The following is a 27,101-nucleotide window of genomic DNA, read 5'->3' on the forward strand; positions in this document are numbered from 1 at the left end:
GCTGAGGTTCAAAGGCTAACGGCGAGCTTGGCGCTGAGGAGCAGTGCACGGTTCACTTGGTTGTGTTGGGCTCTGCTGAACACCTCTCCAAACCCTCAGGGGACAATTCACTATGGGCCCTGCCCTGCTGGTGCCTAGCAAGAGCTGAGGCAGCCACTTTTGCATTTGCATTCTGTTTGTAAAGAGAGCAAACACGCTACAGCTATCATATCAGCCACTGACTCGAGCCTGGCAGCATCTCAAAGAGCAGCTCAGCAGAACTTGTAAACATGCCCTCCCTGCTCCTCCTAGCCCCTCTGGACAGCCAGGAGGCTTGGGGAGAGCGTAGCCTCATTGCACAGGATGGAGAAACCAAGCCACGGAGGGGCCCAGGCTTTGGCCCAGGGCATATCCAGCTAGAGCCCGGGAAGGTGACGGAGCTGGGACCGGACTCTGTCCAGTAATGACACAGTACCTACCATGTGCTGTACTTACCAGCACTGCCGAATGCAGAAGAAGTGTAAGATACGGTCCTGCCCGCTGAGAATTTATGCTCCAGTTGGATTATTATTATCTCCATGATGTAATAATGTATGAACAATGTCTTCAAGCTCCAGATAGTAGCTGTCACCCTCCCTCTTTACCCCTCACTGGTAGACAGGCTGGTGGGTGGGCGTCCTTCTCCCATGCCCCTGTCCTGGTCCTCACCTTCCTTCCCTGTGTTGGGGACCAGTGTTGTGAGAGTAGGTGCTATGAGTCCAGATCTATGTATACACACACACTCTCACACACACAGACACACGCAGGCCTTCTCATCCTAACAGCCTTTCATAAGCACGATTCTGACCCTACGACTTTCTGTTTGCTGGAGGTAGCTCTCCCCCTGTAAGCTGTTCTTTAAAACTCTTAGCCTTTTCTGCGTGTGCTTGGTGTGGTGCATGAAACGTCGATTCTTTGTGTTGCTCCCATCTAGAGGGGAGGTTGTGAGGTTTAGACCTCTGCTATGTCCGGTTGGGAGTGGGGAGGGCTGGGAAGGGCTGGGCGGGGAGGATGGAGGGAAGTAACAGCTAATTCCTCACATTTTTCTCTGCTCCCCTTCCTGAGGGTTGGCGTTCGCTCTTCTGGCCAGAAGACCCAGAGTAGGCTGAGCGCATCTCGTCAGAGCGCCTCCTTAGTGGGGATGGCTCTGTCAGCAGAGAGAGCCAAAGGGGGTCATGTTAACCTCTGAGAGGCAGCAGGGCTGGGCTGGGCAGGGGCAGGCCAGGCCTCCGAGTTTGCAGGGTGGCATAAGGGAAGGCCGGTGAGGAGGGGAGAAGCAGGGCCACAGCAGAAGCTGTCTGGCTGACCCTCCCTTTCATTGCTTCCCCCGGCAGGTGCCCATTCTGCATTTATTCCACCAACCGCCCCGCTGCCATGGAGTGCCACCTCAAGACCCACTACAAGATGGAGTACAAGTGCCGGATCTGCCAGACGGTGAAGGCCAACCAGCTGGAGCTGGAGACGCACACCCGGGAGCATCGCCTCGGCAACCACTACAAGTGCGACCAGTGCGGCTACCTGTCCAAGACCGCCAACAAGCTCATCGAGCACGTGCGCGTCCACACCGGGGAGCGGCCCTTCCACTGTGACCAGTGCAGCTACAGCTGCAAGCGCAAGGACAATCTCAACCTGCACAAGAAGCTGAAGCACGCCCCACGCCAGACCTTCAGCTGCGGAGAGTGCCTGTTCAAGACCACACACCCTTTCGTCTTCAGCCGCCACGTCAAGAAGCACCAGAGTGGGGACTTCCCCGAGGAGGATAAGAAGGGCCTGTGCGCAGCCTCCAAGGACCCAGCCGGCGCCGGGGCCCCGCTCCTTGTTGTGGGGAGCTCCCGGAATCTCCTGTCTCCCCTGTCGGTCATGTCCGCCTCCCAGGCTCTGCAGACTGTGGCCCTGTCAGCTGCCCACGGCAGCAGCTCAGAGCCCAACCTGGCACTCAAGTCTCTGGCCTTCAACGGCTCCCCTTTGCGTTTTGACAAGTACCGGAACTCGGATTTTGCCCATCTCATTCCCTTGACAATGTTATACCCCAAGAACCACTTGGATCTCACATTCCACCCTCCCAGACCTCAGACTGCGCCTCCCAGCATCCCCTCACCCAAACACTCCTTCCTCGCCTATCTCGGACTACGAGAAAGAGCAGAGACTGTCTGAGGGCAGCCATGTTCTGTACCAAAAACAAAGACAGAGACAAAAAAACACACACAAAAAACAAACCCACAAAACTTAAACACAACCCCAGCAGGTGTATGTTGCTGCAAAACCTACAGACCCCCATGGGTCTGAACCACGTGTACTGTATATCTTTAGTAAGGAATAGAGAATTGGCTCTGTGTGTATACCTATTGCATTGACCTGAAAGCTGCTTTATCCAATCTTCAGAGAGGTGACCGACTGCATACATCTACCTTCAGAGGCATGCCTCCCCAGCCACCCACTCCCACTCTCAGCCCTTCTCCGTACTTTGACCTGAAAACGAATTTTGTCTTGTTAAACCCTAAAGAGAGTGCCCTTAATAGCAATCAGCGCTTGTAAGCTTACATACTGGTGCATTTTGTTTTCTGTTGGGTGAATGGGGTGTGTGGGCGTTTGTGGGTTCTGAAAGAGAAAGCCGTGTGTCGTGTGCCATTGACGTTTCTATTGCACATTCTTCGTACTGGCTTCTTTCACAGCGATGATCGTTTCCCTCCTGGGTTGTTCATCCACTGCAATCTCCCCCCGAGCTCCTTCGTCACCATCCCCTCTCTATTTTATGGCTACAGAGTGGTAGGGTCTGGTGCTTGCTTCATCGATGAAGGAATGGTAGACAGCCGCAGTACTGCTTGACATTTCCGACAGAGGGTTGGACAACTTGTGCTCAGATCTTCTCTGGTTATGAAGACGTGCGGCAGCAAGAGTCCGATTTGGAAATTTCTCGCAGCACTGTAACCAACATCACAAAACTTAAGTGTGTTTTGTGTGTGTGTCCATACGTACACAACGTGTGGTATACACACACAGTGCAAAAATTTTTTTAAGGGCAGATGGTTATTTATATATATATATATATATATATATATATATATATATATATATATATGATGTATTAATTCAGTGGTTACCATTTGTTTGCAGGAAAAAAGATAGTATGAGTGAAAAATTTTATGGTTGATAAATCCAGCCAAGGAGATTAAAAGGGGTTTGGATAAATTCTGGGTATAAATGCTCAGACTAAAAAAAAAGAAACGGCAGTTTTGCACAGTGCTTTGGTCTTGCACTAGTTTTTCTCATCTGCAAAAAATAAAAGGAAGAAAATGTACCTTTTATATGGAACGAGTAGACTGTATGTTTGAAAATTTTGTCACACCCTCGTTGACACATAACCACCCAACAACAAGGTGCTGTTTAGTCCTACGGTTCAGTTTATGCCCCTGAGAAGTTTCCATTGTGTTTGCAGGTCGTCTGATGCTAGCGGTATTCTCCATGTTAGTAATAATTCTGTATTCCATTTTGTTAACGCCTGGTAGATATAACCTGCTAGGAGGCTAACTTTATACTTATTTAAAGCTCTTATTTTGTGGTCATTAAAATGGCAACTTATGTGCAGCACTTTATTGCAGCAAGAAGCAGATGTGTTGGTTGCATAGCCCTTTGCTAATCTTTAGAAGTAATGGGTGATTTCAAAGGAAAAGATTCTTTGGCTGACTGTGTTAATTGCTTGTATTTTTAAGACAACAGAATTTCCACTATGAAACAGGCTGAAAGAGCAGGAAGAAATGTGCTTTGTATAATAATGGGAAGTTTGGGATATAAAAGTTTATATATTATTTATCTATTGAAGAACTGGTGTACAGGAGGAATGCTTTCTTACTGCGTTGCTGTTTTCCATCACATGTTATAATCCTAGAGTTGGGATTTTTTTTTTTCATCTGTTTCACCAGGGGAAAATAAAAGCATCCCTAATTTTTTTCCTCTAGTCAGTTTGCTTCTCTGAAGCCCCCCTCGAAATTGGTACAGTTCTGCAGGAAGCCAGGAGACTGTACCATTTGTCCACAGCACGGCTCCCCACACACACACACCCACCCTTCTTCCCCCAGACCTAGAGCAGGTGCGCTCCACCTCCCTTTGCCAGTGGCAAACCTGTTTACACTAAGGAGATGTCCGTGGGGGCAGGGAGGCTGAGCCAGCTAGGGCGGGCATCCCCCACACCCTCGGTCATTCTCCAGCAGACATTTGTTTTTGGCCATGTTTGAAACGTCACTCAACCTCGCCATGTCAATGTCTCAATAAAAGACACTATAAACAGTTATGGACAATACACTCCAAGAATACCGGGCAAATGGGTGGGTTGGTTTTTTTTTAAAGTCATGTCTTTATCCCCATATAATGGAGAATGTGCCACTTGGCTAATAATGTGCTTTCAAAATTACAAGTTCAGTGATGACAAGTAACAGGGCCACGGTGACCCCACCACAAAGGCTGGCAGAAAAGACCAGTCACGCATGAAGCATACCAGCAGGTTAAAAACCTGAAAGGGTGGCCCTGACAGGACTGCAGATTTCACAGCATGCCACTTGTGCAATATGAGGTCCTAGGCTGAAACTTTCAAGATCGAGAGGGATGTTGGAAGGAGACGTTTACTGCTCAAATGCCATGCATTCACTGCTTGCCACTGAACTTGTATTTGAATGACTTAGTTATGCTTAATGTAATTGGGCAACTTTTTTAGCACTTTGGAAAGCGTCATCAACCTTTCTGGTAAATTATAAAAGTTTTCTGAGTGAGAAAAGGTGTGTTTGGAGTTTGTTTGACTTTTTATATTATTATTGTTGTTATTAATAAAGAAAAAAAACTCTACAGCATTTTTCAGACTCCACTGAGATAATGTGTACCCCTGAATTTGGTTTGCAGTTTGATACTCAGGGAAGGATGTATTCCATAGATATCCTTTCCGTGTAAAACACTAACGTCTTTGAGAAATTCACCTGCCAACTAACTTTCAATTCTGTTTTCACTATGCATTCTTCAATGAAAGCTAGCTTATTTTTCCATATAGTAATGCAGTTAGTTTTCTCAGCACTTTCTTTCTGCTGTCCTTTTTTTAACCCCTCATATTATGTTCAGATGATCATACTGTCAGGTTTGTGTACATTACTGAAAATTTGTATTGTATAAAGCTTTTTGCATTACAAGGCTGTACAGGGTCATTTTGACAGTAACTGGTATATTCCTTTGCATCTTATGTTGCATTGCCAATTTCTAGTGTATCCAGTTTGGAAGTATAATATACTCTAATTAAAAAAAAAAAAAAGGTTGGCTATACTCTTGTTTCTTTTTCTTTCTTGGTTGCCATCCTTCACCGCTGGTTAGACTCAGGCTTTGGTTTGTCTTGCTTTGTTCTGATTTTTTTTTTTTTTCACTTTTCAGTGTATTTTACATAAGGTTAGGAAATGCCCAGTACTAGTTAGAACTGTTGTAAAATGCTAGTCTCGAACAGCCATGGTACAATGCAAACTGTTGAATGTAAGTCATCGATAGCCATTCAGGTTGCCAGCATAGCCATCATTCAGCACAATTGCAGGCCGGCTCCTTCCTGAAATTACTTCGTGACATTTGAAAGTGTTTACCAGCCTTATCCTCACCCACTTCACATCACTTTATTGACCCCATAGCCAAAAAAAGGAGGGGGGACCTGACTAATTCCATTTATTTTAATGAAGTTTGACAACTATGAGATTTTAATAAGGAGGAAAATGGTATGTTTTGTAAATGAAATAATCTATCCAAATGCAAGCAGTAGTTCACCATTCAAAAGAAGGTACCAAAGAAAGAAACAGACCAAAAGGATGGAGAGAGGAAAGACACACTAAGTTAAAACAATTTTTTTAAATCCATTTTAAAGTTCTATCTGTTAGAGACCTTCCCCATGAATCTGATGGTTGATAAAAAAAAAGATAAAGCAGCAAAAGAGAATGTTTTGCCTGGTTCACAACTGGCATGCTTATAAATGTTCTTTGCTCATTGCAAGAAATTATGAACTGCTTCATTCTAACATTTGGAAAAAAATTTACTTTTTATAAAGTTAGACAATGTCGGAGAAGCCACTTTGAGAATGACCAGTCAGTAATCAGATACTATTTTCCCCTTCATTTTTTTCATCCAATAGCTATTTTTCAGGTGATTGAATCAAGCTCTCTCACTTGATTCAAATACCAGCTTTGTTTTGGGGTGGCTAACATTTATTGAAAAATATTAAAACAAGTCAGACTTCTTTGCTTGTTGCTAGCACTAGAGGCAGGAGTGGCTTCTCATTTTCTATACATTTTTTTCCCCTGAAGATTCCACACCTACATCACATTTTCCCTGTGGTTGAAAAAAGCCAGAAATACAAAGAAAATAATCAGTTTGCTAATCCTCTCCTGTGAATGGGTTCCAGTGACCTTGAGGAATGGCCAGGATCGGAGCCACCCGTGACAGAACACACTCTTCCATCCTCACTGCCCTAGACAGCACTACATGTGGGCGGGGGCATCTCCAAGCCAGTGATGTGCCCCTGTTTGAACTTAATCCAAGATCATGCATAACCTTTCCCTCCTCTCATGTTAAATGTATTTTAAGCTGAGACTCAATGCCATGTTTTCTATAATGTGTCTGTGGCTGATCGGCTCCATTTGGGGCCACTGAAAACTGTCCCTGACCACTTAACAGAGCTGCAACACTGATCGCAGGGGAGCAAGGAGACATAGCAAGACGTGATGAGCCCATACATCTCCTTACCCACAGTCAGAAGAATCACATTAGAACGCTTGCCTGCCAGAGGGCACAGGGGTGCTCATGAACGATTGGAGGGGAAAGGCACATCTCACTAGTTGCCAAAACAGAAATAAAGTCACGGTGATGCTTTCACTCCATGCGGAAGAAGGAGCAAGAGGAGCCCAGTACATCTAAATAGGTCGGGAAGGAAGGAAGGGGATAGCAGCCGAGTGATTCCATCCGTGCTTCTAGAAGACAGAGCATGTGAAACAGAGCCTTCCCGAGAGTGCCTTGGAACCTGTGAGCAAAATCACAGGGCAGAAGAGGAGACTCCATTCTAAGAGTCATCAACCACAAGTATTTAAGAGATTCCAGCCAACATTCTTACTTGTATCACACTCACAAAATGACGTTTATTGTGCAAATAACTACGATTAATTAAGAAAGCAAATGTCCCTAAAGCAGGCTCTGGGGTAAATAAAGTGCGGTGACCCTGGGGGCAAGGGGGCCCATTCTACCCCGTCCAGAGTCTGAATGGTCTCAGGTTAGCAATCGAGACCTCTTCAGCAGACCTCCCAATTGTTTCCTGAGAGCTGGATCTGTAAAACAGGAAAATGTAAACCCCCACATTGGTAGGAGCCGCACCAGGAGAGGAAATCCATTGCTGTATTCCCTTGGAATTCCTTTTTAATAAAGTGAAGGTAAATATTAGTGAATTCGTTTTCAATAGATTTATAGATCTAGAGCAGCGAATGTACCTCAATTCATACTTCAAAATTATTTTCCCCTACACCAGTCCTCCAGGTGGCCTTCTACCCTGTTTAGTGAGAATATATGGATTACAGATGATGTTTTCCAACCATGACGGATATTACCATCGAGCCAGATCACCTGAGTTTGAAGCCTGGCGTGGCAGCAACTTTAAAAAAGAGGTTGAGCTAGATGACCTCTGAGACCCTTTTCCACCTAACAGATAAAATACAATAATATACAGTAAGCCCTCACTTCACCTCATCGATAGGTTCTGTGACTTTAAGTGAAAAGATGTATAGTGAAACCATTTTACCATAGACTAACCGAAATAAGAGTCAAGTTCCGATGCCTTCTCATCAACATTATAACACAGTGACATAGAAGGAAACAACATTATTCGAGGACCTGCTGTACTAAGACTGACTCTTTCTAAACTAGCAAAACTTGCCTTTTGAAGCAGAGTGGTCACAAAGCAGAACCCAGTTATAGCAAAAACGGCACCTCAATGTTTTCAAGCCACAGCAGATTGAAGGGAGAAAAAAAAAATGGCTAAAAATATTTGTCTGCCCACTTGAGAGTTTGGGAAGTCTAAAATTTTTCTCTTCTCATTAAACACTAACTCGTCATACTTGGATTGCCTACAGACATCTTGAGGGTGGCCTAAACATATTTTACCAAACGAGGGGCACTTGATCTGGTGCGATGAGTTGGGGGGCAGCCCAGTGGGCATGGGAAGGTTTCATCCTGCCCATCTTGATCTCTGATGCTGCCCCCTCCTTTTCCCACCACCCGACCGTTTCCCACTTCCTTCAGATGTCTGCAGTTGTGACCACTGAGAACTCTGCCATCCACATTTGAAATATTTTCCGTAGAAGAGCAAATGATTTCTTTTAACAGGCAATAAAAGACATGTTAGTGTTAATATAAGGAAAGAATATACTAAATATTTTTATTCAGCCACTTCTTTGAAAGAGACTCAGCCTGAGAACTCTAAGTGTATGAATGCTCCCAGTCACTTCCCTTGGATGGAAAGGCTCCATGTGTCAGCAGAGACACAGGGAAATAACTGAATGTCTCCATCATCAGACGAGTGAAGCCGGAAGAGTATACACTGGGCTGAGACCCGGGAAACTTACCTGGCCATCCTCTGCCCTGAACATAGAGTTCCACCCAAACCATCCCAGAATGGCCAGTGTCTTTCTAGTCTTACAGATTTCTAGATAGAAGATGCCGTCATCTCCTTGGCTTTAGTGTTCTCTTATTTTTATTTTAACTGCAAGGAACAGTCCACAGACTTTTCAGTGTGTGTTATAAAGAACCAATAAGCCCGTCCCCTTATGTCCCACTTCAAACAGAATGTCTGTTAGAACATTCTCCATACAATTGGTTTGATCCGCATTTATAATCTCAGTCTGTCTATCTGTCTATCTATCTAGCTATCTATCTATCATCTATATCATCTATTTTCTGGGTTTCCCTAAAAAGCAGAGCCCTGAGATTTATTTTAGAAAGCAATTCCAGAAACAAAAGTGGTGAACTAGAAAGAGTGAAGCAAGGAAAAAGGGAAAGCCAACCCCAGGGCACACTGGCAGCTATTCATTGCTGTGAACTGGGGTGCAGTCCCTCTGGCACCCCCACAAGGAGATGTGTAAATGTATCTCAGAATCCACAGCCCAAGAGACAGAGGGAAAAAGAGGCTTGAGTGGCCCCAGAGAGTGTTAACTCCCTGGCACTTCCAGGTTTGCCCATGATTCAGAGTGACTGAGTACCTTCCCACAGGCAGCCACAGAGATGGCAAAGAAGCCAGTGGTGCAGAAAGCACGAGATGCGTGGGGAAGCTGAGGTGAGGTGCTGTCAACTACACATGCCTGACCATAGCTGGCTGTTACAGTAAAGGCTGGAGGAAGAAGTTTATAAAACGGGGAACAACAGGGTTCCGATAAAATGATCATATTTGGCATGAATGTTGCCACCGCTTTGCCTCTAAACCAATGTTGGCGATGCGTCCAACCTATTGAGTTAGCTCGAAGCTCTTCTCCTTTGCCCCAGTGGCAGCTGGGCACAGCCAATAGCAGTTTGGGGTCATGATGCTAAGGAATGGAAGCGGCGACACATGAGAAGCAGGTAAAGGCTCTCTCCTCCATATGGCTGAGTCTCTGTAGAGCCCTCCCTTTCTTGGCTTGTGCTTTTTGATTTCCCAAATGGGATTGAGCTCTTCTAGGACTCTGTTACAGGGAAGTCGCAAGTCCGTTACATGGACTGCCTCGGAGCTCAGAGACGCCCCTTGACTCGGGAAAGCCACACGAGAGCCCAAATGAGGCCAGAGAGGAGCCTCCCCAGCCTCTGAGGTCAGCCTCGAGCCCAAATTAAAGGCATCCTGGTGGTTCTCAAATGTCCTAACTTACCATATTTGGGGGTCCAACGAGGGGTTAGCAGCCAGACCTCAGCCAGAGGCTACATTTGCCTGGCATTTTCTTTGTACATATATGTCCCTCAGGAACCGGGGGCTAGCCAGGGTAGTTAGTATCTGTCCTCGTGGAAAACAGCTGATTGAAAATTGAAATATTCCACATATAAGTTATCCCTGTTTTTTCCATCTCTAACCCACAACTAGTGGTCCTTTTACTAATGGAAGATTGGACTGATGGATGGTGACATAGATACATCAAATATATTATATACATATATTATATATGCATAGCATACATACATAGTATAGATATAAACAAGGTAGATATGTATTTATGGGAGCGCATCCAAAAGGAAGGCCATGAATTTTATTCTGGGAGTCACAATACTAAAATATAATATTTTTCATGTTTCCTTTGTGCTGCTGAAAATATAGGTTGATGAAAGAGTAACATATGAAAACAATAATTAAGGGTCAAAGAAATTTCATTAATGAGAATATCCCCTTGCCCATTGTCTCTACAATTAAATAAATGGGCATAACCATGGGTCATCACCACACCATCAGTCAGGGGCCCATCGCAATGGCATCAGACGACAGACATACCAGCAGCAATAGCTAAGTATTCAGGAGTTGTGGTTACACACAGAGGCCATGCATCTTTTTAAATGGGCAGAATAATTAAATTTCCTGCTGATGAAGAACTTCACAATTTGGCTTCTCTGCCTGTGAATGAGGTTAAACTGTGTACAAGCATGATTCTGTCTCCCAGGATCCTGTCTTTAAATATGAGCCCTTCACATTACCCATAGTCCAATGCTCCCCTCATTATTATTCTCCACACCTATTCTTCACAACCCAAAGTTCCCATCCCATTTGGCCATATTCTAAAGCAAGTTCAAGTCTATCCTATCAATCACTTCTCCCCCACAGACTCCCCTTCCGTTCTAACCTTAACCAATTTCTCTCTCTCCTTTTCATTTATTATTTAATGAGTGACAAATATGTGGAAAGTCATATGCTACTAGCTGGTAAGAAATGAAGACAAGATACATTCCCTAGCTTTAAGTAGTTTACCAACCAACAAAAGAAATGCATGTTTAAATAAATGCATTGTAATACCAGGAAAAACACACACAAATTGCTGTGGAGCTACTGAGTAAAGAGCTACTAATTCCAAGTAGGTAGGGGGAGGCTTTCTGGGGGTGTAGCAGGCAAACTGTCGTCTAAAGGGTGAGTAGGATTTTCATAGACAGAAAAAGTGGGGCGGGCATTCCAGATTGAGAGAACAGCTTGAGAAAAGGCAAGAAGGTGAGAAATTGCATGGTGGGTTCTGTTGTGCTAGAAGCTGATAATGAAACCAAACAAAGCCAGCTTGTGTGGGGCTTCGACTCCCTTGTGAAGGAGACTGGATGTTTAAACTACTCTGTAGTTAATCAGAGCTAAGAAAAATTTTGAGTAGGAGAATGGCATGATCTGACCCTGTGTTTTCGGAAGATGATTCTAGCAGCGCTACCAAAGGAAGACTCGAAAGACAGAAAAGACTGAGAGATGCGGTATGTTCAAAATGTCCTAAACTGAAGCTGTCATCTTCTTCCTCAAATCTGCCCCTTATCCATATATTTCTTAGCCCAGTAAAGGCAAACCCACCCTCCAACTTACCCAAACTATAAAACTAAGGCTCAACTTTGCCCCCTTCTATCTCTCCTCCTCCTTTCTCTTCACTTTCTTCGGGCAGCTAATCCATCCGAGTCCTGTTTATTTTGTCTGCCGTGTATTTGATGACTCTGCCTCGTCTTCCCACTCTGAACACCTGGTACAGGTCCTCCGCATCCTTGCCAGGCGTCTCACAATAGCTTCCTGTCTGACTTGGACATGCTTGTGTAGAAAGGATTGTGAAAAATGCATTCCAGAGCTCAGAAGAAAGTTCGTGATCAGACTTGTAGACACAAAGAGGATATGTGGAGCCAGCGGAGTGGGTGATCACACCACAGGGGCGAATAGCACCAGTGACAAGAACAAGGGCACCAAAGACAAGACCTTTGGAGATGCCCGCTTTAATGGAGAAGGTGGAGGAGGCAACACAGGGGACGGAGAAGAAACAATCTGAGAGGCCGTCGGCAAGCACCATCCTGTTAGGTGAAAGGATTTACGTGGAATTGTAAGAAGGATGAATAGGGTGGTCTTGGTGGTCGTTAAGGTCCAGTTTCAGTGACAGGTTGCAGGTGGGAACCAAATTCCAATAGGTTAAAGAATGAACTGTTAGCAAGGAGCTGGTGACAAAGAGAAAAGTCTACTCTTGTATTAAATTTGGCAGTGTGAGAAAAAGAAAAAATCATGCCTACCGAGCACTCGCCAAAGGATGCCAAATCTTCCATTTCCTCTCAGAGAAATCTAACCTTTTCTCATTCCTCCTTCACATTCCTTCAAAGAGGAGAAACATAAGCTACCGACATTACAATCCCCAACCACACTCCAAACCAATTCTCCATAGCCCTTTTGGTGTAACTCATCCTTGGAAGCACCTTAGTCTGTCTTCACACCATCCCTGCTACTGATGTCTGCCTGGACCCGTTTCTTTAGCCACAGACATCCGCAAGAAACACACTGCATGGATAAAATTCAGTAGCACCTGTCCCAAATACAGGAGTCTAGAGAATTGCAAAAAAAAAAAAAAAAAAAAAAAAAAAAAATGGTCAAGGGATGGAAAGTCACTCTCACGACAATTCTATAGGATTCCAGTGTGGAAAGGTGAAGACTTAGAAGGGAATATGACAGGCCTCTAGAAAAACATCATCGATATGGCCAGAGAGCACAGGCTCAGTGACCAAATTCCAGAATATTAGATCTGGGGGGTAAATCTTGACGCTTGAAAGAGGTTGCTCAGGGAGGAGTGCTGGTCTCCTGCTACTCTGATCGTCCCTTTCTGATGCAAAACCTCACCTTGGCTCTCAACCCCTTCTAGGGGGCACACCGCTTCAGCTGGGAAAAAGAGATACAATACAGCTCAGCTGTCCGGCCCACACTTGCTGCCGCCTCACTGACAGGAAAAAAATAACCCTCATCAGACATAATGGGAAAAAAAGGGACTGTGTTTTATGAGATAGAAATGAAATAATCTGCTTTTTATTAAATCACATGAGAAAGTTATTAATTCATGCCAGAAACACAAATGTAAACATCATATTGAAAGCATTTATTCTGAAGGAGACCATCTGGCAGAGCCTCACAGACCACACTTTGAGAAGCAAAGAGTATGTGTCACCATGCCAGGCTCTTCCATGAAAGCAGCAAATCCAGAGGAAGTGAAAATTTAAGGAGAGTACTTTGTAGTAATGACATCTGCTAGATACGTGTCACATGTCTCTCTAGAGGTGGGCCTGCTTTTACAAACACTGTTATATGAAAACGTAAAATTTCAAAACAAGGGGTGGTTATCATTTCAGAATCTCTCCCTTTAAGAATGGACCTTTTCCTTGGGCACCAAATTCCAGAAGGGTCTTTACAGACAAATGCATGGAGCATTAATTGTTTAGCATAAAGGCTGGAGGGAAGATGAAAGATAATGTAGGAAATCTAAAGAGTTAGGAGCCACAGTCAACGACAGATTAACCAAAATTGAAAATACATGATCTTGAAATTATAAACACGTGGGTCGTCGCTTTTTTTAAAAAAAATAAAATGCAGTTATAAAAACCTCACACTCACTTTTTTTTTTTTTTTTTTTTTTTGCAGAAAGCCATGGATATATACAATTTGGAAAGCACGTCGCCCTCTCTGGAGATGGATGGGATACTGGTTACACACACAAAGTAGAAGAAATCTTGCTTTCCAGAAAAGAAGACATGCTGACACAACTTGAAGAAATGCCCGATTCCCTTCAAAACCCACATAAACTCTTTGCACCTGGCTGCCGTACAGTTTCAGAGTTTGTATGCATCTTCTGTCTCCGTTTGCTCAGAGATGCTGGTGTGGGTTGAATATCAGTTCTGTGTTTGAGCCTTTCCCAAATCTCTCTCCTCTGTGTCACACATCAACTCCAGTGAGTGGATACAGAACATCCATGGAACAAATTCCTCAGTCTAGACAAGGGGAGGTCAGCAGAGCTTGACCTTGAGAGTTCATTCCCATCTTGGTCAAATTCAAAACGGTCAGACATCCACCTACCGAAGTAGAATCACTATGCATGCAGTCATCTGAAAAGGGCCACATTACGTGCACATCAAAATGGTATTAATATGACATCCAACTTGCTCAGGCACGTCTCAAATTCTGGTAAGCATAGCAGCAGCTATCACCTAGGAGCTCAGTGTTTGTCCGGGGCATTGGGGCCGCAGCTACTCCTGCCCTAATTACCGTTTAGTTAGGAGAGTAATTCAGATCATACAGACTGCACGTTTACTGTATCTTCGTATCAAACATTTTAACGTGTATATTAAAATAGGAAGAAACAGCCCTTTCTTATGCAATCCAAATCTCCTAGGAGAATTTGGGCCCTCAATGATTACTCCTATATTCCTCATACTTTTAAAAGCTGAATAACTATCTCTCGTACTTTTTAAAAGGTAACACATGCGCACGATAAAATCAAAACTGATTCAATGATTATGTGTCAAGACAAATAATTTCATTTTGTTTGCACCTTCTGCCTTCATTTGCTCAGAGATGCTATTGCGGGTTGAGTGTTCCCAAATATCTCTCCTCTGTGCCACATATCAACTCCGGTGGGTCCAAGAGAATCTACAGATGGAAATCCTCAGTCTAGAGTAGTAAGTGTCCGGGGAGGTTGGCACCGCTTCAAGCACCAGATCTTAAGTCAAGCGTCCTGACCTGCTACAAGCTTGGTCACTATGCCGTCTTCTCTGTCCAAAGCTATAATCTATTCATAACCGCTCATTTGGTAACAAATTAGAGAAATGAGTGAACAAACTATTTGTCAATGCTGCTTATAAGCTATTAATTAACAAAGAATAGGCAGTTAGGTAGATGAAAGATGCAGAAGAGAGAGCGACTGAGAGGTATGGAGAAATAGCAGGACTTTAGAGCATCTAATTATATTTCCTCATTACATAAAAGAAGAAACTGAGACCTTAACAGGGTGGAGGAATCTTAAGCGGGGGGCAAGATTGCTTATTAATTTAAAATAATAATTGTTTCTATAACTCATATTTACCCCAAGCAGTTTGTGTTTCAGTTTCAGTATCAAATCACAGAAAAAACAGTCCCACAGAAAAAATATAATTAACAGCAATTCAAGTCTTAACTTCTCCATAAAACCCCAAAGAGGGAATACATTCTTGATGTAAATCCAAAGATCTTAAACATCTTCGGGCATTTTCCTCACCTTCCTGGCAATGAAATCTCCAAACCTCCCTCCCCTTCCTTTCTCTAAAACCCCTTACCATTCTTCCCAACACTCAGGCCACACAGACCCTTTCTCTTCTCTTCAGCACTTCATTACATAGATGCATTTAACCTTTCTGGTTTTTTCCTTGCCACCCCACACCCTAGAACTAAAGAAAGTCCCCAGCCCTCAGACTGAAAGAGCCTATCAGTGCCAAGGAGGATAACTTTAAAAATAAGCTCACACATAGAGAGAGCGTAATAAAACTCCTGAACATCAACGTGAAAAAGACCATCCTAAAAGGTACAATAAGACACAAGTAAATTACCTATAAAGGAGGGAGATTCACATCAACCATAGCAGTTTCAAGAAACTAATGGGACAATAAATTAAAAATGCTCAGGAAAAATAAATTCCAACTTAGAGTTCTGTAACAAGCCAAACTAACACTCAAAACAGAGATGAAAATAAATTCTGACACATAAGCCCTCAAAAAATATTGTCCACAGACTCTCTGGCAGAGAAAGGAGGGAGGACAAAAGAAAACCTACCAGAGGATGTACTCCAGCAAGAAGGAAAATGAATCCAAAAGGTAATCAAGTAGCAAAGAAGAATGCATTCATGTTTTATTTTTATAATTAAAAAGTCATTTTTTAAAAGGTTGGGGAGAAAGGAAGGTAGGAAACAAGTGAATTCTTTATTTTTATTTCCATTTCATCTTACCTTTGCATATGTCATTACTATTTACAAAATGCCTGCGGATACATTGTCAGTACCCCACATCGCAGGACCTGCAAAAATGTTTGAAGGGGTACCATATTGAGGACAAATAATATTCCAATAAAATTTGGAAATGCAAGTTTCCCTGAGTGTAGTAATGTGCTTCCTGCCATGGAAGCTGGCTGCCTTAACCAGTCATCGTGGTGACAATGACAGTGGTCTAAGGAAGGGCGACGAACTTCTGATTTAGCAGTCTTTCTTCCTTTCTCTCTCTCTCTCTCTCTCTCTCTCTCTCTCTCTCTCCCTCTCTCTCTCTCTCTCCTCCTCTCCCTCTCCCTCTCCCTCTCCCTCTCCCTCTCCCTCTCTCACCCCTCCCTTCCTTCCTGCTTTTTTTCCTATCTTCCTTTATTTCTGTGCTTACCGAGTTGGACTAGATTATGAACCGGAAGAGGAGGAGATGAATGAACATAAGAACTATAAAACTTCAGACCAGCTGACCCCCAAAAGGGCCTCCTTGGATGTCCAGGCTGTGAGTCCGTGAACTAGAGGCCTTGCTGCCAGAGGACAGCAGGAGATGTGCTCTGTGCAAGAGGCTGCTAGTGAAAGCTCTTATGCTCCACAAAGGCTTCTGTTGAGACTTCATGGTACTATTGCCTATGTCATACACCATGAATTTAGGGCTTGGAATCTCTCACTTGAACTTTTTTATGACATCCCAGTGTGTGCCAAAAAAAAGAGCAGCTGCCAAAAAGCAAACATTTTCCTGTCTCTAAAAATAAGTACTGGCAACACTTCAGGCCCCTGTGCCAAGACCTGGCCCTTCCCAGGATAAACAATAGGTGGCTAAGCTGATCAGGGGCAATCACTGAGCCCTGAAGTAGGCCTAGGTCCAGCCTGGATGCCCAGGTCAGGGCATGTGCAGCTGGAAAGCCCAAAGCCAGAGGTGGCTTCCCCCCTCCACAGCAGATGGAGGGCAGCTGCGCCCCCCAGCCAGGGGCCACATATGGCTGAGAGTGGGTAGCCTTGGGTTACACCAGAAACCAGGACCAACCGAGGTCACAGAGCTCGCACCAGCCTCTGCCCCCAAAACCCCGGAGGTACACGGTGACAGATCTGAGATCCTGTCCAGAGAAAGCTCCCAGGGAAGGAAAGTCTCATACATATCCATCTGTATTTGTCACTCAGGCCCATGCCCGTCACCTGTCAAAACCCCTCACGCCCAGCTGAAAGCCCTCACCTGCGAGACACAGACCCAACAAAACCACCTTCGCGTATAAATGCTATAATAACAGTCATCATTCCCACTCTAATTGCCTCCCAACTCGTCAGCTGCTCCTACAGCACTTACTTTTTCAAGCCCCTGTGCCTTGTCATTAGGATTCAAATCTTCCCTTGACCATAAGCTTGGCTTTTTGTTGGTTTGAGGAGTTAAAAGGGCTAAGAGGGGGTTAGGGAAGGAGAGGGGCTAAATATAGCAACTATTTGCAGGCATAATCACTCCATAAACATGCTTCAGTGGAACAGAGTGGAGGGCCGACCCAGATGACGGATGTCACTCACCCGAGTGTCACATCATAAATAAAACTGAATGAGCCCATTCTCCTACAGAACCGGAGTGACGCCTGTTTCGCACTATAAATATTTATGAAGTCATGGTCCTTAAAAGACTTTATTTTTCCAGGTAAGTAGACTTTAATGAAAAAGTGAAGCAGAGCTCTTCCTGCAATTACGGAATAGTCACCACAGCTTTTCAATGGCTATTCCGTGGAAAGGAAAAGAAAAACAGAGAGAAGAAAAGGAGAAATACGGCCTGTTCTACGGGGCTACTGCAGGGAGACCTCCTTTATGCCAGTCAAGGTTCATTTTCATTCAGAAAGTGACAGTCTTGCCGGGCAGGGTGGCGGCAACCAGAAGCGCCATCAGTCATGCTCGGCCCGGGCCTGTGGGACGAAGCCCGCACAAACAGCTCCTTGTCACCTAGCAGAGACCCCTCCCGCCACTTCTAAGGACACAGTCTCCTTAGAGCTCCCAGCTCTCTCAGCCTGTCTCTTAGTAACAGAAAAAATGTACACCTCACCCCATTACTAGGCTCATTTGAAAAGAATCCTGAGAATGTGAGGATGTGTGCCTGGGTGTCTCTCGGGTGTTTATGTAAAGCCTACCACTCGCATTCCTAGTTACTCCTTCTGAGTGCATTAGCAATGGCACCCCAGAAACCCCACCAGAATTGGACCAGCTTTTCCTGCACTCGTCACCACACTGCTGCAAAGAACAAACACCTCTGGGGGCTCACAGGCCATTGTCTCCACAATACATGTCACTTTGCAGCTCCCATGTTATCCAACTCTTAAAGGCACCAAAAACCCTTGCCCAAGTCCATCAAGCCTGTTTCTTTCCCAGGGATGGCCTTCTTCCCAGGCTCCCTCCCCTCCAAACCTCAAGGTGGCCCTGCTATGTCAGGTTGAACTGGCCCCCGCGGGAAACGCTGATGATCCTTTGGCTCCAGCCTCCGGGAAACCTTGTTCCACAAGGAACAGACGCTCTGGTTTTGTGAAATGAGTCACAGGCTGCCTTTACTGACCTATCTGGGGAGGCCAGGCTGCCATGTATGGTCTGTGCTCTGTGCCACCCACCTCTCCATGTAAGTCGGAGTTCTTTGCCAGGACAGCCTGAGTCATAAAACTCAGCACATTCCTTAGGCGTTGGATAGTCTTTCCTTGTAATTACTCTGCTTTTGTTTTATACAGCACCTGGTTTCATTTTAAAAACCCAAATAAAATCTTATGTTCGGGGCTCGGGTAGGATGGGGGATAGAAAGGAAAGGAAAAGAGAAAGAAGGGAGTGAAGTTTAGGAGAGGGAAAACAGGAAAGGGCTGTAAAATAGGCAAGACCTTGAGTGGGACAAAGAGGGAACCGCAAAGTAAAGGGAGAGAGGGAGGGAGAGAGAGAGAGAGAGAGAGAGAGAGAGAGAGAGGATGTGCTAAAATTAAATTGAATTTGGTCAAAATCCCTTTTGCTGTATCTGATGTAACAACTTGATGTCTACGTCTCCTTGCCAAACTAGGCCACAGTACTTTAGTACTTTACTCATAAGCCACGTGACATTCCCTAAGCCCCAAACTTTCTGAGTCTTCTTAATAAACGGACACTAATTTTTGATAAGCTCTAAGGAACTTTCAAGTTATAGCACTCTGATTCTATGAACCAGCCTGTTCCCTTTCTTCTTGGACCACAAACCCTAACCCAAGTGTAAGGGAATATTTTTCCATAAGCTAACATTTGTTTTCTTGTCTTTGGGGGTGGGGGAGGTAAAGGAGTGGGGGACAGCAAGGTAGAAAAGTGGCGTAGACCCAACCATACAAATGTTGCTGGTCAAAATGAATTTCTGTGGCCAGGTTATTTAGTAAAATCATCTACAAAGCTATCAACGTAGGTTTTTAGAATTAAAACAGAATTCTAACAAGCTGCGCCTTGCGTAGTTAAAAAATACTGAATGAACGAATAATAATCATTAGCATGAAGAACTGACTTTCTTGGAATAGGAAAGCATATTCATTACAGCTAAGACCAGGACCATCAGGTAATGGACTCAGAACTTTAAAAGAGGCCTGAGATTCTCTAAATGAGACTGGACAGGACAGAAGTCCTGGAGGTTCCTGAGTGGTTGCAGGGCTGCACTGAAAATGCCCCGTTTGGCAAACTTAATGGAAACCATACGAAGGGGTCTGGGAATGAGACCAGATGGCTTGCTGGGAATGTATTTAGCCTAACCTGGGCTAAAGAACAAAAGTAACCACTTGCAGGTTTTTCTTTCTTTTTTTTGGTGGTGGTGGTGGTAGGGGTGGCTGATGGTGTGACTTTTAATTACCGTTTCAATTCAACAGAAATCATAAAGAGAAGGACGGTCTTGGTCAACAGGAGTAAGTGGAGCAGGGGGCAGAGGGCGGGGAGGGGTGAGGAGGAAGAGGGGGCAGGAGGCAGCTACTTTCCTGACCACACGTGGTTCTGCCTGTTTTCCCAGGACGAGAGCTGCGGGGCCCTTTGCCGCCCTGGATTGTGGCGGGTCCTTCCCGTGTGCAGGGTCCCCGCCTGGGCCTTCCCTCCTGCTCGGTGGATGGGGGTGTTCGTGGGAGGGCCAATGCGGAGGAAGAAGGGATGTAGAAGAGGAAGAGGGAGAATATCGTGGAGGGAGGAGGAGGAGAAGGGCCTGCCGGAAACGGGGACGTGAACCAACGGGGAGGAGAGAAGACCCGGGCAGGGGACCTGGCCGTGGGCGGGGCTTTGGGGACCCGGGGCCCCTCGGGAAAGAGCCAGGGTGTGAAAGGCCTTGACTCGGGTTGCCCCCGCCCGCGAGAAGGCCAGAGCCAATTTGCTTCCCTGCAACTTCGCGCGCAGGACAACCTGGCTGCTTCGGGGCCACTGCGCTGAATACAAAAAGTCTTTCTCACACCCCTGCACCCTGCCCCGCCGGGACTCCCAGACGGAAGGGGACTCGCTCCCTTGGATGCTGGAGCTCACAGCTGTAGGGGCCACACCAGCACTTCTGTGGTTCTTGCAAAAACGTGCAGTTCCAAGTGTTTAAAGGAAAATTTAATAATGAGGATAACGATAACTTCTGTTCCCTCTTCCAATTAAAGAGAACCCAAACTGAGGGGCGAAGGCGTTTGAAGTCCGGGAGAAGTGCCCAGGAAACCCGGCCTGCAAATTCCGCGTATTCCCCAGCACTCTCCTACCTCACAGTCGTGAGTTAAGCGAACTCCGGGCCTCCAGCTTTGTTTCCGACTCCTCTAAATGACTCTTAACGGTCCTCCCAGACTATAAACGTAGTATTGATCAGCGTCTGAGTCTTCAGACGAGGCAACCTTGCTTGCAGAATTACACTGTTCCGGAGGCTGGAGAGAAACGGCTCGGTTGTCAGCACTCACCCAACCAAAGGTTACCTTTTGCGCAGAACTGGGAATGAGATTGCCAGACACCCCTCCTTAGCGGGACGTGGGATTGGTCTACATTGTCTCCCATCGCCTTTGACCTTCCTAGTTCATCTATCCTGTCTCTGCCAGGAAGGCCAGATCAATAAGCAGGAGAGAGAAAAAGAGGCAAGTCCTGGAATCACTGACTGAACCACCCACTGCTTCTCTGCTGCCCCTCACACCGTCCTTTAGCGGCAAGGTCTTTGCCCTGACTGGCCCACCACCCTCCTTTAGTCTGCGTGTAATGAATTTCTCTGCTTTTCAGTTTTACATCATGAACTTCTTGAAGATAGGGCCCAGAAATATAAATATTTAGACGTTTGTTACCAAAGGGATTAGACACCAAGCAAATACTTTTTAAAGTGAGAATATTGTTAATGATGGTTGTAAATTGCACTCAAGCGCTGCTTGATGCTGAGCAGGAATTTCTGCATTTTACATCTCAATGCTTGTTCTTTTCCCAATATAACGTCTATACAAACAAATTAAGTTTTGCCTTATCTAATAAATAAAAAGTCATGATTTATGTTTTAGTCAGAACTCTAGGCCCAGTGTTTCCCAAACAAGTGCTCCATATGAATTATATGGGTGTATGGGTGTGTGTGTGTGCGCGTGTGTGAGTGTACTTTTGCTGTACCATTAACACAGGAGCAAGATGTAATGTCCCTAATTTGTCGGGAATTGTTGACTTAAATGAGGCTACTGTGATGTAGAGAATTCACTTTAGGGGAGGCGTTGGGGAAGCACCTCAAAGAGAAAGGCAACTGTTCCCCAGAACAGCTGTGGACACTGGCAGTAGAATTGCCTGGCACCAGTACAACTCCATGCAGCAAGAGGGATTTATTTATTTAACAATAGTTAATGATTCTCCCAAGAACTCCCGGGAGTCCAGCTAGCAGTAAATATACTTTCAGGAAATTGTCTGTCCTTCCTCGAAGCGTGCACCAACCCTGCAGGGAAGGGAGGTCCCCGGCTGCCCGCACACTATAATTTTCAGTGGATGGCCTAGCTCTACTTGCCCCCAAATAACTTCCTCCACAGCCTGCCACCACACTGCCTTCCCATGCTTGAAGTGTTCCATAGGAAAGCTACCAGGTCTTACAGCAGAAAAATCAAGAAAAAGGCACTATTTCTGGAAAACCACCATTGAATAGACCTGGGAACCGAGGTGGACTGTCCAACCCTGTTCCATCAGCTAAATTTACCAGATTAGCTAGTTGGTGCCCATAAACAAGCATTTTCCAGAATGACATCTATACATAAATGGTGGTTCTTGTGATAATGTGAGGTGATACCTGAAAAACATTTTTTATTTTAATGGTCAGGTTTGTTTTTTCCTAATACACATAACTAGCATACCAAACCCATGTTATTGCAAATATAACTACTTAGGGTAAGGCTGAGTTATTGGGTTGTTGTTGTTTTTTTAAGTCAATTTAGAGAAATCTTAATAAACCAAAGCCCTATAGGAAGCAAAAATAGTTGTAACAGTTGTATGAATGAGGGGAAGTCAGTGGGGTACTTGCAGAAACCAGTTTTTATTCTTGCAACTCATTCTCTAGGAGTCTCTGCCAGAACTCTAAGACATAGAAAGAATCCCATTTTAACATCCTGTTAAAAATTACAGGGTTTTACAATGAGATATCATCTCACAGTTGTTAGAATAGCTGTCATCAACAAGGCAAATAATAACAAGTGTTGGAAAAAAGGGAACTCTCACTCACTGCTGGAGGGAATGTAAATTAGTACAGCCACTACGGAAAACAGTATGGCAGTTCCTCAAAAAATTAAGACCAGAATTACCATATGACCCAGCAATCCCTCTTCTGGGTATCTGCCCCCAAAATCTGGAAACATTTATCCGTAAAGATATATGCACCCGATGTTCATTGCAGCATTATTCACAGTGGCCAGGACACAGAAACAACCAAAGTGTCCTTCGATAGATGATTGGATAAAGAAGATGTGGTACATATCCACAATGGAATACTACTCGGCCATAAGAAAAGATGAAATAGTGCCATTTGCAACAACATGGATAGATCTGGAGATTATCATGCTAAGCAAAATAAGTCAGACAGAAAAAGTCAAGAACCACATGACTTCACTCATATATGGGATATAAAACTCAAAGCAAATAAGGAACAAGAAAACAAACAAACAAAAATTCATAGACACACAACAATTTAGTGGTTACCAGAGGCTAAGGGGGGTGGGTGGTAGATGAGGGTAAAAGGGATCAGAAGGACAGACTTTGGTGGCGGAAGAACTGACTCTGGGTGGTGAACACACAATGCAATTTATAAATGATGCATTACAGAACTGTATACTTGACACATATAATTTTACTAACCAATGTCACCCCCAGTAAATTTAATTTAAAAAATTACAGGGGTTTGAGAAAGTCTGGTCAGGCAAGACAGAACCCCTGCTCTGCAGGGCCATGTCAGGGGGTGCATGGACAGCCACATGAGGAGAGTGGGCCCAGGACACCAGGCACCCAGAGTGGGTTCCCGGAAGGGAGGACGGTCTGAGCACATAATGCCTTCTTTGCAAGAGGCAGAATCCAGCAAGTCACTGATATCACTCATGAAAATTTGGACCGTACAAGAGGAATTCCAATCCCCTTCGAGGCTTGTTTCCAAAACAACTGGAGAGCTCTAGACAAGAAACGTTTACTGCTTCAAGGGAGACTGCTTATCAGAACAGTACTTTTCTGTTTGTCGCTTAATTATAAATTAAGGGATTACTTTCACACCAACTCTAAACACACACGCCACCAACTCTAAACACACACAGGCCACCGACTCTAAACATACATACATGACCAACTCTAAACACACACACGGCGCCATCGCCATCACTGCCACACTGTGCACTTACTGATGCTACCCCAGGGATCCACTTCCGGGAGACAAGTAAAAAGATGCTTACACGCCTCAGAAAGTCTGTCCTTCGTCGACTGTAGTTCATCAGATTCTCAAATGCTGGCTTTTTAATCTTTGCATCTAGCATGAACAGACAGCCAGCCAATGGGTAAGGGCTTGTGATAAACAGAGTCTACCATGGTATGAACAAATGAAATTTACTGATATTCCTAAACCATTTTTTAATCAATAGTTCCAAACCCTCACTTACACACTACCCCGCACCCCAAACCTCTGTAACCACCACAACTTTCTCACACATTTGCTCTTTTTTCAGAGCTGCTGCTGACAAATGTCTCTGTGGGATTTCGCCCTCCTTTTATTTCTTACTGTTACAATGAAGTAACAAGGAGGCAGAAATGCCAAAGGCCTTAAAAGCCTCAGACTCTGGACGAGATGAATATATCACGTGAAGATCTTAATTAAAATAAAGGCAGAACATGAATGTAAAGTAGTAGTATAGGATAGGACTTACCGGTTTTTTCATAATTTGGAGGTGCTGGAGAAAAATCATGGAACAGAATTTGGTGTGCCTGTGAAAAAGAGAGAGAAAGATACATACCAATCACTTTCACAGCAACAAACATTTAACAAAATTCCTTTTCCAATGTTGTCCACCCCATTCAAAAGGCATTTTGATACTGCTGCCAAAAGCCACTATAGTAACAGATACTAATAGTAAAATGGAAAGATAAAATTGGGGAAAATATTTATAAAACATGATAGGTAAAAGAATACTACCCTACTATGCAAATAGCTTATATAAATCAATAAACTAAAAACCCCAATAGAAAAATAGGCAAAGGAAATGAATACCATCGATCCTCATTAGTCATGGATTCTGTATGTGTGAATTTGCATAGTCACTAAAATTTATTTGTAACCCCAAAGTCAATACTTGCACTTTTGAGGTCATTCAAGGACATGCACAGAGTGGTGAACAGGCACATTCTCAGTCGAGGTCGAGCAAGAGGGTACTTTGCTTCGTTTCAGCTCTCACACTGTAAATAAGTGTCCTTTTTTGCGGCCTATGTGGTGTCCCATTTTCTGCATTTTTAAACTTTTTGTCAGTGACTTTACTGCTTAAAATGGCACCCACAAGAAGACTGTGATGAGCCTTATGTAGAACATATGTGTGTTGGATGATTTTCATTTAGGTATGAATTCCAGTGCTGTTGGCCGTGAGTTCAACGTTAATGAATCAACGACATAGAGTAAATAAGGTGTCTTTAAACAGAAACTCACATAAAACAAATTTACGTATTGATCAGTTGGTGAAAATGTGGTAACCAGAGGCTCACAAGAACCTGACGTGACATTTCGCCTAGGAGCAATGGTGTGCCATCATCTAAGCTCTCCGCGGGGAAATGATCATTGAGACATGCTGGCCTTACCACTTTGTGCTTGAGATCCAGGGACTTTCTGAAGGAACGGGTTATATGAGGGAGCAATCCTGCATGCAAACAAACAGGGAAAACCAATGTTACCTTAAAATTTCCTACACTCCCAGTTAGGTTATACCCATAAATTGTACACACATCACTTATTTTCTTTTAGAATCTCACCAACAGAAAAGTAAGCATCAGTGGTAAGATGAAACTGTGATGAAAAGTTAATTCTTAGTAAACCCTCTGGCGTTTTTGGTGGTGGGGGTGGGTAAAATTTTTTATGGTACACATTTCAATTTTGTTTTAAAAAGCAAACAGTACTGATAACAGCTAAGGAGACACTGAAATTATATGAGTCTATAATAAAAGTAATCAGAATAATTCATTTCACATGTCCTTTAGCTTTCGCTGTGAGGGTTTCCTGAAGTAAGTCTGTGATTGGGTCTCAGTCTTTCGTGAGCTTATGCCTCTAAACGGTGAACTTCACCAGTGTTTTCAGTTGTTGTTTTTTCTCTTCTGTCCCGCTTAGGTAGAACAGGATGGTTAGAGTGGGCTGGAAGTGGGTGTTTCCTTTTTCCAGGGTCAGTTAGGCTATAACACCCCAGCAGACTAATTTCTGGTTAACTAGTTTCTCCTTGTTAAGAACATAGTGCTCTGGAATATTTCAAAATCTTTCCTTTTTCCCTCCCTTTGCCAGAAGCATACAGGGTATTTTTCCAGTATTTCACTCTGGGACCCTGGTCGAGTTCCTGGAGGGAAAGCTTACAATGCTGTAGGGACGCCCTATGCTTGGGCCTCCCTGGAGTTAACTCCCAGACTTGTCCACATTGAGCCTCCAGCAGTTTGTCAGTCACAGTTCAGACACTGAGACCCTGGCACTGGTTCTGAGGGGGTTCCCGCTGGGGAGTCTCTGCTCAGGAAGTTGCGATTCCCTGTATTTGCATGTCTGTCTCTCGCTCGGTTTTGGGGGCAGTGGTTTGCCCTGTGTCCACCCCTCTCTTAAGGATCTAAGAAGAGTTAATTTTTTCAGCCTGTTCAGCTTTTTACCTGTTGTTTGGAATGGAGTTATGACTTCCAAGCTCTTTACATGCAGAACTGGAAACCAGAAATCGGGGTAAACATTTTTCTGCCTGGGACAATCTTCTATGATACACAGCGTATACTCTTAGCATCAGAGGCAACCAAATCATGCTGACATTCTGAGGCGATAAATTCTTCTCAAGGTCTGAAGAAGGTATATTTTTCAAACAAGTTTCTTGAGGTATAACTTAGATACCATAAAAGTGACCCACTTTAAAGTGTACAGTTGAATAATGTTGAGTAAATGTATCAAGTTATGCAACCATCACTATAACACTGAAGTCTAGTTGTAGAGCATTTGCATTTTCCTGATAAGATCCCTTATGCCTATTTATGGCTAATCTCCTTTCCTACATCCAGCCCCAGAAAACCACTAACCCACTTTCCTTCGCTATAGATTTGCCTTTATTGGACATTCCACATAAATGGAATCATGCATTATGTGGTCTTTTATGACTAGCTTCTTTTACTTATAATGTTTGTGAGGTTCATCCATCTGGTGGCTGTTTTAGTATTTTGTTGCTTTTTATTGATAAGTGGTATTCTGTGATATGAATAAACCATATTTTGTTATTCATTTACCAGGTGATGGACATAAGGGTTATTTCCAATTTGGGCTATAACGGATAATGCTGCAGTGAACAGTCACGTGTAAGTCTTTGTGCAGACATTGGCTTTATTTCTCTTGGATAACTACCTAGGTGTGGAATTGTTGGACCCTATGGTAAATGCATGTTTCACTTCTAAAGAAACTGTCAA

The 27,101-nt window shown here is 44.2% G+C and overlaps 2 protein-coding genes across 12 annotated transcripts in view; one reads left to right on the forward strand and one right to left on the reverse strand.

Moving 5' to 3' along the window:
- Positions 1–5,317, forward strand: part of ZNF827 (zinc finger protein 827) — a 153,427-nt gene extending 148,110 nt beyond the window's left edge. For 3 of the 11 annotated variants that reach the window (XM_074338463.1, XM_074338471.1, XM_074338464.1), the window contains one exon: positions 1,353–5,317. In XM_074338463.1, the coding sequence (XP_074194564.1) occupies positions 1,353–2,172 (820 nt within the window). In that variant the 3' untranslated portion in view covers positions 2,173–5,317. The remainder of the gene's footprint in view (positions 1–1,352) is intronic. The other 8 variants (XM_074338467.1, XM_074338472.1, XR_012498201.1 and 5 more) reach the window with 7 other exon arrangements.
- LG07H4orf51 (linkage group 07 C4orf51 homolog) overlaps positions 2,764–27,101 on the reverse strand; it is a 41,375-nt gene continuing 17,037 nt past the window's right edge. The window contains exons 5-8 of the mRNA XM_019730745.2: positions 25,269–25,327; positions 24,350–24,407; positions 23,882–23,955; positions 2,764–2,940 (exon numbers count right to left, since the gene is read on the reverse strand). Of these exons, the coding sequence (XP_019586304.2) occupies positions 2,764–2,940; positions 23,882–23,955; positions 24,350–24,407; positions 25,269–25,327 (368 nt within the window). The remainder of the gene's footprint in view (positions 2,941–23,881; positions 23,956–24,349; positions 24,408–25,268; positions 25,328–27,101) is intronic.

Source organism: Rhinolophus sinicus, linkage group LG07 (assembly GCF_036562045.2).
Source record: "Rhinolophus sinicus isolate RSC01 linkage group LG07, ASM3656204v1, whole genome shotgun sequence".
NCBI lineage: Eukaryota > Metazoa > Chordata > Mammalia > Chiroptera > Rhinolophidae > Rhinolophus > Rhinolophus sinicus.